General features: G+C 36.9%; 1 protein-coding gene across 1 annotated transcript in view; it reads left to right on the forward strand.

Moving 5' to 3' along the window:
• LOC107713890 (pro-neuregulin-3, membrane-bound isoform-like) overlaps window positions 1–17,925 on the forward strand; it is a 255,973-nt gene that overhangs the window by 196,114 nt on the left and 41,934 nt on the right. The window contains exon 2 of the mRNA XM_016519536.1: window positions 868–997. Coding sequence (XP_016375022.1) covers window positions 868–997 — 130 coding nt within the window. The remainder of the gene's footprint in view (window positions 1–867; window positions 998–17,925) is intronic.

Genomic DNA, 17,925 nt, shown 5'->3' on the forward strand with positions numbered 1-17,925 from the left:
TGCATTGAATTTATTTAATACACGAGTTTCACAATTTGAGTTGAATTACTGAAATAAATGAACTTTTCCACGACATTCTAATTTATTGAGATCCACCTGTACTCTGTGAAAATAATTTAAAAGGTGTCGGAGTTTTACTGCCTCTAGTGTTCATTTTTTTGCAAACTGCAGTGATATGTACTTATTGGTACGTATTTCGCGTCTTGCAAAAATGTGCCCCCAGGTACGTATTTGCCATGAGACTGGGTTGTTTTTTGAGCAATGTTGCTTAGGCACTTTCCCACTGAGAATGGGTAACAAATTTCTATCTGGATACTTTAAATCAGTCGTAGGCCCTGTGTCTCACCTAGTTGCCCGTTGATGCCAACATTAACCAAAGTTGCCCAGCAATATTGCTCAAAAAGTTGCCCTATGTATCATCAGCCTAAATGTAATAGAGGATTGGTATGTTATGATCTAGTTAAATGACAACAGAATTTTAATTTTTGGGTGAATTATCCCTTTACTCACCCCTCATGCCATTCCAAACCTGTTAGACTTTAATTATTTTTTTAGTGTAACATTAAAAAAAGATATTTCAGCTGTTGTTTCAACTGTTTTTGTCAGAATGAAAGTCAATGGGGTCCAAAACAACATACAACTTTCAATTTTATGGCCAAAAAAAGAAATAAATCTACACAGAAGAAGGTCATACATGTTTGTGATTTTGCAAAATATGTGGCATTATACCCCATATTATGACTATTAGTCATCTTCTTGGTCTCTCTGACTCACTCACCTAACCTTTTGCTCACCTGGCTGACATATTTTTCCTCTTAATCTGTTGCATGGCATAATTTTTCTCCTCTTTTCTTCTTTATCCCTCAGCATCACCAACTCTACCGCCTTTGAAATCGGAGCATTTCAAGCCATGTCAGGAGAAAGACCTGGCCTATTGCCTGAATGACGGGGAGTGCTTTGTCATCGAGACCCTGAGCGGCCCACACAAACACTGCAGGTATGACTGCACTTCCTGTTTCTGCGATGGAGGGAAAGGGTCATCCTAGTGTTCGCTCAAGAAATAAATGCAATCACTACGGATGGGAGGCTCAGCGGTTTCAGTCCGATGACAATTCCATGACCCATTTTCTGTTAGAATGATCCTTCTGGAACAATCTGCCAGTAAATCTCGCTCTCTCTCATTTTGTCTTCACCTTTCCCTCTCTCTCTCTCGCTCTGTCTCGCTCTTCTCTTCCGCCTCCTTTTTCCTACTCTCGTGTCTCATTGCCCTCCTCTCTGGGACTCTCGCTGTTGCATGAAGCTCTTAGTCATGCTAACGATGACAGCTTTGTCATAGCCTGAGAGCTGTCTAAGGTCCCTTCTCTGCTAATTAAAAGTGGCACTTTGCAGAAGTTCATTAGAGGCTTGTTTCGGCTCTGTGGGCTTTTTTCAAGGTTGAAAATAGGATTCACAAAATGGAGGCAGAGAATTTCTGACACTGATGTGTTCACCTTTTGTACGAAGCGTGAGCACCATTTCAAATAACATTTCCTGGATGTGAGGGTTCACTGCCATAGGTTTTGCATGAGCAGTCTTCTCCTCATTTGCCTAATGGAACACAGAGACATTGCATGTTTGAAACTGAAGAGTCAAGAAGGAGCAGAAGCCAAGTGTCCTCATTTTAATCAGTGGTAATTGGTGGTGTTGTTTTAGGTGGCCCATTTATTTGACTGAAGCTTAGCTAGTTCAAATGCTCTGGCTCTGATTAATTCCCTGAACACTCTTCCCTCCCAACTTAAAGCCAAGGACATCCATGCATCTGTCTGTTCCTCAAAACAAGGTGGTGATGGTCTCAAAGGATCAATTCACTGGAGAGGGTGGATTCTATAGAAAGATAATGCTATTAAAACTATTTGCATGGCAGGGCTTTTCAGGGCATTTTTAATCATTTACATAAAGCGAAGCAATTTGTGCTTTTAGTCTATCAGAAAGTGACAGGCACTGATTTGATGTGTTTGGAGTCTATATGAACTGATACTTTATGCTGCTTTAGATGTGTTTTGTGACCCCTGCTATTCAGCATGTTATATACTGCTGCTTCCCCCAGACCATCCTTGATCGTTTTTTTCTCCAGTGAATGCATCTAGTTCACCCGAAGAGTGTCTTATTATTGTATTAATAGATTTAATGGTATTTTGTAAGTGTGCCCTGATTTTTTTTCTAGATGTAATGATTGACTAATGGCCCATGCACCATTATTTAGTCATCATATCTAAATAAAAAGCCTGGCTGCTTGTATCTGACTGCCCTTTTTGAGTCTAGCAGAGTCTGACAGTGTAGTTTTTGTATTAAAATTAGATATGCAGGGCTGCATCAAGAGAACTTTCTATAACCCATTACACATTTTACATTAGATGGTTATGTGCTGCATTTTACGTCTACTGGCTCTTATTCAACACAAAGCATTATGCTTGAACTGTGCAACCAGTCACTTTCTCAATAAGCTCATGTTTGCTCTCACCAATTTGCTGAAGTGCTATCACTGTAAGGGTACCATTGTGTTCAAAGATCTAAAAGCTATGCTAAGTACTATGTACAGACAGTGTCCTCCAAACATGTACGAGTCTATGATGCATTGGCTACCATGGCATACAGCCAGGGTCCAAAATTAACACCTGCCAAGCACTGAATTTTAGTAAAAAAAAAAAAAAGAGTCAGGGGAAAAATTGGGGTTAGCCACAGTTTAGCAGACATTTGGAAAGAGAGAGAGAGTCAAAACTGTGTTAAAATAGGCACAACATGGCAACCGGTAGATGCTGCTCACTACGAGGATAACAAATGATTAAAATAAGTCTGCTTGCGCATGTATGAGAAATAGGCATGACAGGTAGAGAATCCTGTTTTCTTGGCTGTTCCAAGTTAAACAATCCCTTTGTGTCTGTTGACCTAGATTCATAGAGCATGTGGATTTTTAGTTGAGCTGCCTCATCTAGTCTATAGACCTATATACACAGGAACAGGAGAGTGTTAGGGCTTACATCAATGTGATTACATAAATTTTGGACGGTTGTGCATCATAACCCAGCCATGTGTTTTAGCAGTTGTTGGAGCAACTCATGACTCAAGCTGACAAATTTAAGTGCATTATGGCCCATCAAAAGTTAATATTTTTGTATGATCAATCAAAATGTGGTTTTCCCCTTTACCCTATGTTATCACAATACTGTTAAGGATTATTAATAACATTATAAGCCTACAGAGAGAGATAATTAATATATATACAGTGGTACACATATATATAAAGAGAGAAAGTTTTTATTGCTTTGTTTTAATGTTCTCACATAATTATACTATAGTAAATATAGAGAGGGAATAATAATAGTAATAATAATTAGTATTAATATTAGTATCATTATCAATTGTTGTTGTTAATTTATTTTCTTTTATGTGTTTTTTTTTTTATTATTATTTTTTCAAGAAGGTAATGTTGGTTGCCTTGTAAATTACACTGTCCACTTCTCTTTCTGTATCAAATTCAGCGTTTGGTCCCTCCCAGAGCATCAACGAGAACAGAAAGCCATTCTGGCTGCGGCTGAATTGTTTCTATTGTGTTGGTTTCTTTTCCTGAGGGAATAGTCTCTTTATGATTCACTGTCTTGTCTTTCTACTACCTCTTGGAAAAATATAAAAAAATAAAAAATAAAAAAAAGCCTCCTCACCTGGGCTATCACTAAGATATCTGAGACCTAAAAATACAACCTGCCCAGATCTGTGTGAAGTATGAATTCAGCACAACCTAAAATATGTTGATCAAAAAATTGTTATATTTTTGATCATACATGTCATTCACATCCAGTAATAAGATGAATTTCGAGTTTTCAGTTCAGATATCTAAAGCTTGGAACCCCTGTAGTGTCAAGTTTTTGACTTTTTTTTTCAGCCATTTTTCTACAGCTGCTAATGTTTAAAAAAAGAAGCCTTGATTGTTAGTTTGTGAATATGAAATATGAGTTGTTCACATGTACATTTTGGTGGGGTTACATGAGTCCTCATGTGTCTGTCAGTCTATCCTTAGAAAGTTTCAGAAATGGAACAGGTTGCTTTTGCATCTTTGTTTCAATAAATGATCTTTTTTCACTGTAGACAAAGCTTTGAGTTCTCAAAGTTACAGCATGTTTTCATAGTGAAACTGAAAAAGAAGCATGAATAAAAGAACAATATAAGGTGTGAAATGAAAGGAAATCTGTGAATCAGCCAAGCTGGCACTGCCAAAGCCTAAGTAAGTCACTGCTCGCTTATCCTATCCTGGAGGTCGGCGTTGGATTTCTCCTCGGCTGCTGGGTATTTGACTATTGTTAGTGTTGAAACGGTAAGCCTCTACTGCCACAGCAACACTGCAGCAATCCCACCTGTCAGTGTGCCGCCACATGGGGCCGAAACACGAGTTGAGACCTCACGAAGCCCCCTGCCAATATCACTGCAGCTGAAGGGCCACGTGTACACTGCTAAAGGCCTCCGGTCTGAGAGGACTGTTGGGAAGGAGCGAGATCGTGAGATTAATTTCAATAGGCTGTGGTGTTGTAAGGTTTTAAATTGGATGTGAATTTTGTGGTTACAGCTTATAGCCTGAAGCTATGGTGCAAATATAGGGAGCATTTGCAATGGGTTTTGTCAGGGGAGGGATTATGAATGCATGCAAAGCAGATTTATTGTGAAATATACATACAAACATTGTCTCATGAATAAGCAGAGAGAGAGAGAAACAGAAATGGATGTATTATTGAGTATGCTTGTGATACTGATTTTATTGTTAAAACATCACAACTCATCATATGAAACAAAATGCCTAAAGTCTAGAATCAATGAGAGGAAAATTCACAAAGATGGAAGCCATTTTCGTGTCTCTATCTTCCAATTTGCAATTCATTGATCCGGAACAGTGAGAGTTGGCGCTCCCCAGACATTATAAAAGGCTTTTCTCTAGTCTTTGGTCCAGTTCACCGACAAGTGGCCTATTTTGTTAGACTAGAGAACATTACATCTGATACAGTGGTTCTTAACTGGTAGATCAGCACCCAAAAATGAGTCTGATAGGGATGGACAGCAGGGAAAAACAATGCTAAATGCATACAGACATCTGCCATTAGGATAGGAAAATACATTTAAATGCATATTAAATGGGAGGACGCTATATGTACACTATTGTTCAGATGGGTATTTTTTATAGAAATAAATATATAATACATTCATTCAGCAAGGACAGTATAAGGATTTATTTTTTAAATAAATGCTGTTCTTTCAACATTCTGTAAAAATCCTGAACATTTTTTTTTTACAGTTTTCCACAAAAATATAAATCAGCACCACTGTTTTTACATTGATAATACTAAGAAATGTTTTTTAACCACCATGCCATTTAATCTAATTACAAGTACTTTTTTTTTAGGATCTGATTATGTAATCCAGATTACATGTAATCAGTTGTGATGAACACAGTGCTGTAATCACAGACTTAAAATGTAAAGTTTGATTTTAAGGATGATTAAGTTCACCTTAATAGAGATGAAAACATTAAGCACTAAAACCTGAAAGGTTTTGTTAACATACTTTCCAAGAACCCAACTAGCAGCAGTGGGGATCCTGTTAGTCAATGCTTCAGGCATAGAGCCCCAAAAGGACACCTGTTCTAGTAGCTTTGCATGCCTCTGATACAAGCATTATAAAGATTAAACTTTCCTTCCGGCCGCTGTGTTGCTAATGTACTACAACAACCGCTGTTGCCTTGAGAGTTGAAGGTAGACTGCGGTCACCCACTGAACTGGCCATTTAGAAAAAAAAAGATTATGTTAACCTCACAGCCCTGTAACCTCAGCAGATGTTTTGCAGTGCTTTCCTCTGATTTGCCTTCTTTTCACTAAATATGCTACACTCTTTGATACACATAAGGTTTGCCTTTGAAGATTCTGCCACTGTGGATGAGCCAAGATGTTTCTGTGCCAAATCTGAGGCATAGAAAAACCCTCCTCTTATCAGGCCCAACATGACCTTCCCATGCTGAACGAAGCACAACAGTAGGTTTCCATGTGATGGTCATCCACCCATGTTATGGAATAAGATAGCGATGGTGTGATATCTGACAAGGTAAAACTTATAACTGTGTGTAGAGAAAATAATTTATTTCACGCCGCTTCAGAGCTCCTCATCCATGAGAAGCTATCCTGAGACTCAATGCTCTGGCAGGTCAGATTAGAGGGATAGAGAGGAAAAGAGAGTGTTAGAGAGCTCTGCTGTGAAGTGCAAAGGAAAGTAAAATGAATCTGAATTAGTTTCTAGCACATTTTAATGCCAATGTTATTTTCCAGAACTGGATAAAGGTTTGGCGTATCTGAACAAGTGGTGATCTCCTATTATAAAACGGATAGTTCTGCAGTTACAGCTGTATTTTATCACTCGAGTTATAGTTACAGCTACTGTATGACCTGTTAACCATATCGGCATATTATTTATTTATTTTGTTGCATAGCAACATTCTGTTATATTAGGGAATAGCAGAAAAATTACACTTCATTTGATTAATTTTACATTTTAAAATGAAAATGTCTTTGGTATTTTGATGTATTTATTCAAGTTTTTATTTAAGATTTAATTTAATTAATTTAAAAAAAATAATTTATGAGTATATTAGGAAAGTATTTTTACAGCACTTATTTTTTGCTTTCGCTAGATCATTTTTAATAGGTGTAAAACATTTAAGGTACAAATATTTCATTTAGTTAATTATCAGGCACTCATAAAAGTTGTAATATATTAAATGTATTATTATATAAAATGACTAATAAATTGCTGTTTAAAATATTTTGGAGTATAGCATGTCAGTATGCTTGCCACTGTAAAAAATAATACACTACATCTACTCAATAAAATTGTGGCAACAGATTACAAGCAATAATATTAATTAAATTCAACAACTATTGAGAATTGAGTTAGAATTAATCAAACGTGTTCTTAAAAATTAGCCATTCAAATTAAGTAGATGCAAATAGCACACACAAAAAAATGTAAGTAAAATTTAAACAAAAATATTGGTTTCATCAGAGTACTATTTTAATGAATATTACTTAAAGGAATTGTTTTGATTTAACACAAAAAAAATAATTTAGTATTATTATTTTTAATGAGTGAATTAAAATTTTTTGCGTCTCCCTATGTGAGGAGCTGGTACGCAGTGGGGGCTGCTGCCGCCCAGCTGCCCCCGGAGCTGAAATACGGCGAGGAAGGAACCGTTGAAACGCCGCCGCTTGTTTTCGAGCCTCCTGGTCCCTGTCAACGACTGAATTGACAGCGTCGCCGAACAGGCCAGAAGGCGCAAGCGGGGCGTCGAGGAGGAAGACCCTGTCTTTCTCTCACACACAGAGCGCTTCGCTGAATGACAGAAAGCTGACGCTGGCTCCGCCGCACGTGCTTTTATAGCTTCCTGGTCATGACGTCATCCGCCGTGACGTCCCGTTCAGCTATTGGACTGATTTCACATGTGATTCAGAGCGGGGGTCGCAGAAGGCGTTCCCCTAGCGTTTTCGACGCAGCTCGAGTTCCTGAAGAGGAACACATGAAACATAGTAAGAGAAATATATAGGAAAAGAAAATTGTGAAAAGGTTTTGAGATCTTTGGTAAAGACACGGGTGTCTGCAAGTGATATGGTGGAGAAAAAAAATAGGAGATGTGGGATAGTTTGAAAGAAGATGTGCAGAATGATAGGAGTGGGTAAGAGATGTTTTGCAAGGATAAAAATGAAGGAAACAAGTGGTGAAAAGAGGTTTGGATGGCAGAGGAGCACTTCTGTTTTTAGAGGGCTCATTTTTCGCTCTTGCAGGTGAGCGTTGTCTTAACGAGGTTGAAATTGTTGGAAATTGAAGGCACTTGTAATTTCAATCACTCGTGCAGGAGGCCGCATGCACACACACTTGAATCAGAATGTAAATTCTGTTTCATAATTCATTTCAAGCACTTGTCGCATGTCAAACCGCAGCCTTACTCAACCAAAACAAAAAATCATTAATTTTCAGCGTCAAATGGAAATGCATGAGGATTTGTGAAGGGGAGACTCTAAAGCCTAAATGAATTTTTTTTTCTCTCTTTTTCATTTTCTCTGCTATAGATGCATTACCTCCACCAGCAGTCAGCCAATCAACAGTCTATCTTATTCTATACCGTATGTGGGATTTAGATATTTCAGTTGCCCCCACAAACTCTATTTCATGCGGCGCTGATAAAATATCTAGTGGAACAATACAAACAGCAAGAGCACAGCCTTGTCCTATAAAGCCTTGCTCTCAAGGTTTACATTTTCCTTAAGGACAGCCAGTTAACGGCAAACACTTAATCATGATAAATGTTAGAGACTTTTGTAGCTCTGATGTGAAGTGCAATCTACTTTATGCTGGTGGATAAATCATTCAGTTTTCTTATACGTGTATCTTTCACTCAACCAATGACAGCGGAAAGAGAAAGCAGAGAATAAGAGAAAAACATTATGTACTCAACCTTTGTGCACTTTGTCTCCCAAAGTGACAGCTCATTTCACAAGCATGCTAGTAATCCAAGCACACCCTTAGGGCTCTGCCTTATATATACTGCATCCTAATGATTCTTATTATTTAATGGTGTCTTTTTAAGAAAGAGCATGAATGCGGTCTAGTAATTGGCCTTAACTATAAGTTAAATAACAGTACTAAACAAACACAAAATGTTTTGATTTCCTAAAAAGCACTAGCTCATAAGAGTCACCGATAGCAATGTATCTTTTTGATTCACTAAAAAGAACTGACTCATTAGAATGATTTATTTGTGAGTCAGTCCAAAATGACTGTGCTTTCCCCTTACGAAAAATAAGTTTATTCAAGTGTGCTATTAGTATACTTCTTTTAGACTAAAAAATAGGAAAGTATACTTTCAGTCTAATTTTATGTACTTCTCAGACATGGGCTTTATGTACTTCTCAGAAATATACTTAAAATGACATTTAAGTATACTTGACTTATACTTATAGAAAAAGTCTAAATATATTTTAGCTATACTTGTGATCCGAGAATCTGTGTTTTCATTGTTATACGGTAGGGGGCGCTATTACACATCTTCTGTACAGAATTTCCAAAAAAAAACACAAGTGAAGAAGAAACCGAAACAACAGATGCTTCCACATGTATTCTAACATGATCATAAAAAATAAAATAGCATATACAAATTAATACCTAAATAGGGACATAGTAGTATACTTAAAGTATGATGTAAAGTTCACTTAAAGAAAACTTACGAGTATACTTGCAGTATAAAACTACTAAACTAGTAGTTTACTAAGACTACTTCAAAGTGTACTAAAAATGCTACAAGTATTTAATTAGTAAACTATCTGTATACCTATAAGTTCACTTTTAGTATAGTTGCAGTACAAGCTAAACATTTTGATGTAAACTAGTTGTGTACTTAAAGTTTACTACTGTTATACTTAAAGTATACTTAAAAGTATACTTTTATATACTAGAAAGTGGGCCAATTTAGTCCCAAGGAGTATTTAAATAGTACACTTACAAGTATACTACTAGTACACTGATATTTGTATACTTACTACATAAAGTATACTTAAAAATATACTTGAACTTTACTTAAGTATACCTAATAAAATAAACTTGAAGTATACTACTTTTTGGTAAGGGTTGTGCTATAGATTCATTGGGTATTGCAGCACCACTGGAGAAGTATTGGAATGGTTAACAGAACTGAACATTCTCAGCTCTCTACCTTAAGTGTGCTGTTACTATAGTGGTTTGATACATTTCTAACCATTTGCTTAACTCTTACTCCCTCACAACGAGCCAAAGAGCTGTGGTGGGATCTTTTGATCGTAACCAGCCCTTCTCTAAAGCCCACTTTAGTGAGTAATTCTCCCTGATTAAGTCATGATTAGGATCACTCTGTTAATCTAGCCCCACTCTCGCCCAAGGCAAGAGTTCAGTCAGAATGCAATTTCCTTACCTCTTGAAGTTTCAATTGATTTGTGTTGACTCCATTGTTATTTCTAATTAATATGGTTTAACAAGATAATTGTGCAATTGTATTAGCTAGCTTTGCCTGATAAATAGCAGGGAATTTCCAATTAACATGTATGCAACCGGTACAATTCAAAGTGCAATTCCTTTTTTCCGGCTATAAAGAGCAGGTCAAATGTGCACATCTTGCCTTCCTTTCACTACCCTTTATATTGTGTGTGTGTAGGAAGCCGATAATAAACAGTAAAGCCCTGATTGACTAAACATTTGTTTAAAAAATAGCATGCACAGAAAACATCTGATGAATAGGGTCTGCTGAGGAGCGCGTCTTTCAGATGCACAAAATAGTGTACCGTGCAGTTCCTGCAGCTTTCCCTTAGTGAATATGTAATTTGGGGCGTGCCTATATGAATAAGGAAAATAAAAAAGAATGTGCAATGCAAATATATTAAATAGCATAAATGATTTTTCATGCCTGGAAATCTTTTCCAAAACAACTGTGTGCATAATAATTTAACAGGTATTATTCTAATATGTATTGAGCAACAAAAAAGAGCCTTTGAATTGAAAAATATGTAAATGTATCCAATACTGTCAAACTTCTGACATGCATTGCATGCACACACACAATTATAGATCACAAAACTTGATAGATTGTTGTAAAACTGCTTAACTTACTAAAAATACTAATAATGTGTGATGATCTTAAATATTCTCAAACTGGTTACCTCTTATTCTTGTGTGAATTTCTTTTTCACAGATTTGACAGACCTGGTTGTACATCAGCGTTCAGCAGTGGTTAGGAGAGTTTGTGGTTTGAAATTCAGATTTTGTTTTGGTATAAATACATAGTTCAGTGGTTTACAAGTGTGAAGAATACTGCAATTTCTTCAGGCAAGCCTCCTGAAACCAGGCTGACTCTCTGATAAATTATTTCACCCAGTATAGAAATTGTGATATGAAACGTCTCAGTTACTTGTGTAACCCTCGTTCCCTGAAGGAGGGAACGGAGACGTTACGTCAGTCGTGACTGACGAATTGGGATCCGTATGGAAAACGCCACTATTGCTGACCCCCTCCAGTGCCCTGCGGAAGCCGGCAAGTCCCCCCACACCAGCTGGGGCGGAAGATAGGACAGCGGCTAGGCAGAGGTGTCCGCCACTGCTGTTCCATACATTGGTATATTGGATTACACTGGGAAAGCGTACGCAGTTGGGAACGCTACGGAAGCCACATCCTGCGCATGGGAGGTATCATGTGGAATACACATATGGACTGGCCCAGAGCAGTGCTACATATGGAAATCCCTGTGGTAGACTCAACCCGCCTGGGGTGAGACGACTACACAACAGAGATGGCAGAGAACTCTGAACCCCTGGTATTTAGACTAGACTACAAGTAAACAATTTCAATTTGGGTGTTTCCACCCTGTTTGCACATTTCTTCTTAGTAAATAACCCACAATACACCTAGATGAGTGCATGCAATTTGTTGCACAAACAACATCTAGAAGTCTAAGTGTAAGGTTTGATCAGAAAGAGTCACTAACCTACACATTTACATATCCACACTCACATCCACACACATTTACTGTAATAACACCACTCACATTCGCTGAAACTTGACAATTGGCACATAGGGTTTGTTTACCTTCCAGTCTTACTGCTGTCTACTTTTACCGACAGAAACCAGTGTTAATTTTGACAGCCATTTTTGATTTAGTCTGTCTTTATCTTGAGACGAAAATGCTTAATAGTCCTAGTCACATTTTAGTAATTTGAGTCTTTCATCTTCATTAGTCTAGTTTTAGTTGACGAAAAGTCATTGCATTTTTGTCAACTTTTACGAGTGTGCGCGAGAGAGAGCACTTCTATCAGCGCAATTCCTTCACTAACTTTGTTAATCGACACCGAATTGTGACTCCCGGGAAAAACGGGACATCTGGTCACCTTATCCAAGTCCCTTAGGGTGCTGAGGCAATAGTTTCAGATAGCTAGTTCGCGTTTTGGTAGCCTATCCATCCACTGAGGATGCCATACTGAGACTAGATATGCAAACGCCCCTTATCCGATTGCAATCCAATGACAGGGACTCATTTTGAAGGACAAGACAGTAGCCTATAGGATGTAGTTTGAATGTCCGGTAGTCCTCAAATAACATTATAGTCCCGTCTCGTCTTGTTAACGAAGATGCGGCATAAATTTCGTCATAGTTTTTATCATCAGATATTAGTTGTAGCTCGTCAACATCTCGTCTTAGTCACAGAAAAAAATGTTCGTTAACGAATATTTTTTGTCGTCGTCTTCGTTGACGAAATTAGCACTGACAGAAACCTCTTTGTTAATGTGCAAACAAAGTAACATAACCCCAAAGCTGCTGGTGTATATGAGAGCGAGAGAAATACAGTTTCTAAGCAAGGCATCCCTTTCAAGTCAAGAAGTTTGATATGCTAATTGCATGCAAATGAATGCAAATGAACCCTTCTTTCCCCCAAAATTCTTATTTCATTTGTGTGGAACCATGCAAAAGCACAGTGATTTTCTTCTATAAATAACTGAACCAGAGCAAATGAAAAGATAATTAAAAAAGTCTGGGCAGGCTTCCATTGGCCGCCCAAAAATACCCTTCAAACCTTGAAAAATGTTATTTGCTTTTAAGAGATGTAGACGAGACAGTCTCCAGCGATGCAGAAATGCAAAAGTAAAGGTAAAATAAACATTTAAAAATAATCAGAAGTAGAGGAGTAATTCCAGATATAGTGTAGGGCTGCAGTGTTTTGCATAGCTAACCCCAGGCCAAATACATGAATGTATTCATTTGAGCTATTGCTATTAAATTAGTATGTCACTGAAAGGTTAGCCTTGTCTGTCTCTGCTTGCATCTATCTATCAATCTATTTATAGGTCAGCGCACATGAATGATATTGATTTTTTTTGGACTCTAGAGGGTATTCGGCATCTACCTATCCTGTCCTCTTATCTGGGAAGTTGTATTCATCTTTTTCCTGCACCATATAGATCTGTCAGTGTGTCTCACTTTGATTATGTAATTGTTATTCTGTGTCTTACTGACAACCAGCTGCCTGCTAGATGTTTTATGTTGTGCTATTCTCCAGCTGTAATGTATTTGTTTTCTGTTGTAAATTCAAATTGGTGGTCTTTGCTGTCATTTTCCTTTGTAAACAATGCAGTATAAAATTATAATTAGAGAATTAAGTCACCCATGTACTCTTTAGGTATTAAAGTGTAGCTTTAAGGTACTAATATGCATCTTTTTGGCATAAATAAGGTACAAATGTGCAATTTTTTCCTGAGAGTATGAATAAACATAAGGGGATCATCATGTTGAAGTATGTTATCAAAAGTTTAAAAACTTCTACATCCCACAAGGCTATTTACCGTTATACCACAGCTCTGACATCTTCTTTTTCAGCTTTTTACATTTCTGTTTTAATATTTTTCTTTCCATCTCTGCCTTTGCTTGAATGCTCTTCAGCTCTCAGCAATCTGATATGAACTGTAAAGTTGCTTCCCCTTAGTAGTAAAATAAACAGTTGCTGTTCTTAATAGCCTGAAGACGTCGCAACACATTTACGTATTCTGGGTTTATAGATATTTTGCTTTAGTACCGCTTCAACCTGTCAACCGTTAAATGTTTACAGTTTAAAAGTTTTGAAAATCCCTTATGCAGGTGTTTGCCTCTCAACACCCTCTCGCATCATGTCAACATCTCTTAGCGATTCAGTGAGCTGTTGCCAAGGTACCTTGCACCAGAGATGTTTGTTTATTTGCTCGTTTTATTCTGAACCCATTATTTAGCTTGTTGAGAATAAGTGTACAGACAGACACACACACACACACGCTCATATAGACACACTCAGACACTTTTTCTCCAAGGGGAGTTTATAGTGACACTTTTCAAGGTCTTCAGGTTTTAACAGAATTTTTCTAAAAGTTTTGACAACTTTACGCATGATCTTCAACAGTAATACTATGCGCATCGGCATTTGCCATTTAAATTCAGCAACTGAATTGGAATTTAAAAAGGGGTTCTCAATACAATTCCTGAATTTATTGAATTTGAAGTGAGATAGTAAACAGGATGTGGAATTGCAATTCTAATTTGTAAGGGAGTAGAAATTGAAGTTCAAATAAACTTTGAAAAACTTTGCATGTTTACTTAGCCTTTTTTAATGTTTGAAAAGCTTTGAAGACTGAATATTTAAATGCATTTCAGAAGCAGTCATTTTATGCCTTGCATTCTTAAATACAAAAAGCATCAAATCTTTTAAAATGCTGTTCATAATGAATTTCCTTTCAGTTCAATGTCCTACAGCAGTATCACTGTTAGTGATAATATGTTTTCATAATGTGCCTGAGTACTATAGTAGTCTAGTCTTTACTTTATGAATGCATAAGCGACATAATGAAAGGCTTGACCTTTGAGCCATTATATGAAGTGCACAAAGCATGCCATTGCATTGCAATAACAGCAGCAACTACATTATTGAATGCATATGTATTCAAAGGACTTAGATAAAGAAAACTTGTATGGAATGGAAGCAACTTCACCTGACTCTAATTGGATGAAGCCCTTTAAAAGCCAAATAAATCATATTTCTATGATCCTCATGACACTAAGTGTTGATAAGAGTACTGCCCTTTGCAAATCAGCAAGCTCTAGTTCTCTATGCCTATTGCACTTAATAATGGAGCATGCATCAGTGTGAGAGAATCTGAGCTGAGTACCCAGACTGCATGCAATATGCAGGACAATTTGGCATATCTGGAAAGTTCATGAGAGGAAATGAAAGACGACTTGATGCATTCCCATAACTAAAATCTCATTGCGATTGCATATATTTTCAACACACTAACCTGGCCATATCAGTGAGAGTACAGCACAATAGCCCACAATAGTGTTACCGCTTCCTATATTTTGAAATCACTTTTTACTTCTCAGAGAATTGGAATTGGAAGTAGTTGTGTGCGATTATTAAAACCTTCAACTCACTTCAAATGCAGTCAGAACCATGATCAAACATCAGCTAAATTGGAGCTGGCAAACAGCAATACCGAAGCATAATATCTTTATATAGGGACATGAGTGCAATTGTGTCATTCTTTTTCATTTTGTTCTAGAGAGGCATCTGCTTTATTGCACACTGAAGAGCTTTTGATGTAGTCCAGGATCTTTTCTGTCTTAACTCAAACCCGGGAATTCATTGCTTTTGAGTAATGGCAAGCATGTCACGATGCTAGCCTTGGCATCCATCACTGAACCACACCACAAAACCTCTCTATTCACGAACACGACAGGACATCAAGCATATTCATGAGTCTGATTCACAGAACCGCTCTGTTCCTACCAACACCAACTGTATTCATCTAACTTTAATGCTTTTTTGTTTTGTTTTCCAAAGCTATAGGATTTAAATCTCTTATTTTCTGTTACAATTAAATTGAACCGTTGCCATGACGATAAAAAGACTGCAAAAGGGAAAAAAAATTGAAAAAAGAAAAAAACTAAACAGAGAGCAAGGGGCTAAAAGGCTTATTATTACTATATATATTATTTTTAATTTGAAATGAAATTATTAACATGATAACATGAGTGAAATATTATAATAAACAAATATAATTTTATTACCTAATTAATATATATTCATAATTTTGATTACAGACTTATTTTGATATGTATACTGTATATAGGTGTGTGTGTGTGTGTGTGTGTGTGTGTTTGGAATGCACTTGGCAAAGGGAGCGATGTAATTTGCTCATTATCTTCAGCTGGGATGTTCCCGTGACAACGCAGCACGGGATCAGCGAATCTGCTGACGGACACCGGCATAAAAAAATATACATTTTATATTTTAAAAAGTTGTATATATATTATTTTTTATATATTATATAGCATATTTTTAAAACTTTTAAAAATATATAATGTATGTTTATTTGCAAAAGTTATGCTAACAACAATAAAAATACATTTATGACATTAAAACAACGACATCTGCTGAAGGACACCCGTGCTGTGTTGTCATGGGAACATCCCAGCTGAAGATAATGAGCAAATTACATCGCTCCCTTTGCCAAGTACATTTCAAAACGACTACATAATGGCACGCACGTGCCCTGCTCACTCCAAAGTCCCCACTCCAAAGGGATAGGGATGATCACTTTTACTTGGAATTTGCACATGAACCGTTCGGTACACGATGCTCGTACCGTTATACCCCTAATATATATATATATATATTCAGCTTACTTGTTTTGTTTTTAGATTTCATTTTGTATTTGCATATTTTGGTTTGGATTTTGTTTCGTTTTTTGTTTTACATGCTATTCTGCTTTACTAACAATGAACTGTTCTATATTTATATAGGTCTTTCAGTGTATAAAAATACTTCTAAATAAGGCATATACTCATGCTTTATGCCTTGAGAAATAAATCAATATATTTTGAACAGCCCTTTTGGCCCCAATTTTTCTATGCTGCAGACACATACAAACTATACACCAAAAACTACTGTATTTGTTTCAAACATTTCCTCAAGGAAAATGAAAACATTTAAGGTTCCTCCATGCACGGGGAATAAACTATATTATTTTGAACACTAACACTGCTGGGTAAACATGTGTGGCTCGATTCCAGATCTCTTTTCAGAATGAAAGTTGCTAAAACTAGCGACCTTGCACCTGTTCCCACATAGCAGGCTGGCCTAAGTTATATTTCCACAAACCTGCAGGCCAAGCAGACTGACATAATGGAATTTAAAGAATCAACAGAGATTTGAAGAGCTCACAGAGGTAGCGCGATAGCCTGCAGACACGGTTGGAAAACAAACACACAGTTCCTCACCTCACATTGAAATATGGCTCATTTCATCTCACTGCTTTCCACATCTGTCATGACTTTTGTTTTTTTCTTGACATGCACAGGGCCCACTGCAATGGATTTCCTTGCCAGTAAAGCATGTGGGTACAACAATGTCAATGGTGTGACCCTAAAGACAGATTCCGTTGAAAATTACACATCATCACTTTTTCTGTCTTGCCAAAGAGTCTTCTCATTCATCATCTGTGTTGTTAACAAGGTTCAAAAGACTGCAGCCTGTGTAATCCAAGGGAGCATTTATAATAATATGAGCAAATCAGAGAATAATGGCCCAATGAGAAGACATGAAACAGCAGAAATATGTGTCCTTTTGCTTAGCTGGTGGAATAAGCTTGAAGTGAAGAACTCTTAAATGTGCCTAATTACGCCTCTCAGTTTTCCTCACCCACTCTACTTGAAAAAGAGAATAATAGCTCAAATGCGTCACAAGTGGCAACAGTATCTGTTTCTGCCATTAAAAATACATTAGTAAAACAGAATGAAGAACAGTTATGAAATCTTGGCCTCACAGCTTCTGTCTACTTTCTGTGTGATGTGAATGAATGCGCCACTTGCATATTAAATTGAGGTTATATGTGCCTCATACGCTTCTGAATGAGTTCAGTCTTCAGATATGTTAGCAAATGAGTCTTCTGAAGCATGCATTACCTTGAAGGTTGTTCGACTCGTATGACCACTAATTACACACAATGTATATTAAATACTGCAATGATTAATATATGTGACCCTGGACCACAAAACCAGTCATAAGGGTAAATTTTTTGAAATTGAGATTTATACTTCACCTGAAAGCTGAATAAATAAGCTTTCCATTGATGTATGGTTTGTTAGGATAGGACAATATTTGCCGAGATACAACTATTTGAAAATCTGGAATCTGAGGGTAAAAAAATCAAATATTAAGAAAATCGCCTTTAAAATTGTCCAAATGAAGTTCTTAGCAATGCATATTACTAATCAAAAATTAAGTTGTGATATATTTATGGTAGGAAATTTACAAAATAT

Source organism: Sinocyclocheilus rhinocerous, unplaced genomic scaffold (assembly GCF_001515625.1).
Source record: "Sinocyclocheilus rhinocerous isolate Xijiao unplaced genomic scaffold, SAMN03320098_v1.1 scaffold1170, whole genome shotgun sequence".
Classification (NCBI taxonomy): Eukaryota; Metazoa; Chordata; class Actinopteri; order Cypriniformes; family Cyprinidae; genus Sinocyclocheilus; species Sinocyclocheilus rhinocerous.